The sequence below is a fragment of the Bison bison genome, unplaced genomic scaffold (assembly GCF_000754665.1).
Source record: "Bison bison bison isolate TAMUID 2011002044 unplaced genomic scaffold, Bison_UMD1.0 scf7180017845829, whole genome shotgun sequence".
In the NCBI taxonomy this organism is placed as follows: domain Eukaryota; kingdom Metazoa; phylum Chordata; class Mammalia; order Artiodactyla; family Bovidae; genus Bison; species Bison bison.
The window spans coordinates 19,001-20,869 of record NW_011476402.1 but is presented as its reverse complement, the minus strand read 5'-3'; the positions used below and the strand labels follow the sequence as shown (position 1 = coordinate 20,869).

General features: G+C 59.0%; 1 protein-coding gene across 1 annotated transcript in view; it reads right to left on the bottom strand.

Annotated features, from left to right (window-relative positions):
• Positions 1-793: 793 nt before the first annotated feature.
• Positions 794-1,869, bottom strand: part of PTPRH (protein tyrosine phosphatase, receptor type, H) — a 13,486-nt gene continuing 12,410 nt past the window's right edge. Inside the window, exons 9-10 of the mRNA XM_010837402.1 lie at positions 1,440-1,586; positions 794-1,265 (exon numbers count right to left, since the gene is read on the bottom strand). Of these exons, the coding sequence (XP_010835704.1) occupies positions 1,101-1,265; positions 1,440-1,586 (312 nt within the window). The 3' untranslated portion in view covers positions 794-1,100. The remainder of the gene's footprint in view (positions 1,266-1,439; positions 1,587-1,869) is intronic.

The following is a 1,869-nucleotide window of genomic DNA, read 5'->3' as shown; positions in this document are numbered from 1 at the left end:
AAGGCTGAGCACAGAAGAATTGATGCTTTTGAACTGTGGTGTTGGAGAAGACTCTTGAGAGTCCCTTGGACTGCAAGAAGATCCAACTGGTCCATTCTGAAGGAGATCAGCCCTGGGATTTCTTTGGAAGGAATGATGCTAAAGCTGAAACTCCAGTACTTTGGCCACCTCATGTGAAGAGTTGACTCATTGGAAAAGACTCTGATGCTGGGAGGAATTGGGAGCAAGAGGAGAAGGGGACGACAGAGGATGAGATGGCTGGATGGCATCACTGACTCGATGGACGTGAGTCTGAGTGAACTCCGGGAGTTGGTGATGGACAGGGAGGCCTGGCATGCTGCAATTCATGGGGTCGCAAAGAGTCGGACACAACTGAGTGACTGATCTGATCTGATCTGATTCTGGAGGCTACGGCATAAGTCGGGGTTGCTTAAGTAGGAAGTAGTAACTAATGACTGTTCACAGTTCTATCTGCAAGGCCCCGTCCTGGGTGCCTCGTGTCCTCTGTGCACTTCTCCCACCCCTCAGAAGTAGGAACTGTCAGCGGAGTGTGTCCATTTTACAGACAGGGCAATGTGGCTGAGTGAGGTGAAGTCCACTGTCCCAGGACTCTCAGCTAGGAAGTGACCAGCTGAGGTTCATACAGAGCAGATGACCTCCCAAGCGAGTCATTTTTCTTTAAACATGAAACGAACCATTTTAATTTTATTATTATTATTTTGCCAAGCGGTGAGACTTGTGGGGTCTTAGCTCCCCCACCAGGGAATGAATCAGGCTCTTGGCAGTGAAAGCACTGTGTCCTAACCATTGGACAACCGGGAGTTTCCCCAAGGAGGTGTTTTAAACGTTTCTTAAGACCTCTGGCCGTTTCCTGCTCTTGTCCTTCACCCGTTCCTCCCCACCCATGCCGCCTCCTTTATTTCTTTTCCCTCATTTCCCATCCCTTAATCTTCATCCTCGTTCGCAACCTGCACCACCACCCCTTCACCTCCTGCCTCCATCTCCTGCATGCCTTCCTGGTCTCCTCCGCCTCCTCCTCAAGTCCCCTAAGGACTCGAGGGGCCGGATTCTGAGGCGCAGGGCGGGGGTCCGGCCCCTCCTCACCTGCAGTGCACGATCGGAGGCCCGCCCCCCACCGTCTGGTCCAGCCACTGCCGGAGCATTCTCCAGAAGGCCAGCAAGGGGTCTGGGGAGTGGGGCACGCCGTGGTCTGGCCAGGTCATGTAGTGGAACTGACGCACCGGCAAAGTCTTCTGCTGTTGCACCTAGAGGCAGGGGTTCAGGGGACCTCAGTCCGGGGCCTGTTTCTGATGGGTGGGGGCACCGCTGGGGCACACGGAGGTCCCCGGGGGGAGCGATGGAAACCGCGACTTCCGGGGGAGCTCTGGGGAGGGGCCGCCGCAGGGGAGGAACTGCCAGTCGAGGGGGGCGGGGCTTACATGGCAGAGCTTCAGGTTCCGGACCGCCCAGTTCTCCGCCACCTCCTCCCCCACCAGCGTCACCTGCAGGTGCCCGTGGGTGAAGGGCTGGGCGTCCAGAGGCCAGTAATGCTCACACTTCACCTGGGAGGAGACGGGTGGGTCAGACTACAGGAGGCTGCGGAGAACCTCCCCCGGAGCACCCCCGCGTGGCTCTGGGTTTCAGCACCGGGGACGCGGCCCCGGCCCGGGAACCAAGGGGAGAGCCACCCCAGCCAGGGGGACTCCCCCTTCCTCAGGTCTTCCAGAGCAGCCTCACCCAGTGGGTGGGCTGGGGGAGGCGGGAGGGGTGGGGTCGTGCTGGGAACCCCCAAGGTTGGGTCAGGGTCCACCCCAGGACCCGTGTCTAGGGCAGGATCACAGGCTGCAGCCTGGAGGGCGCCCCCCCCCC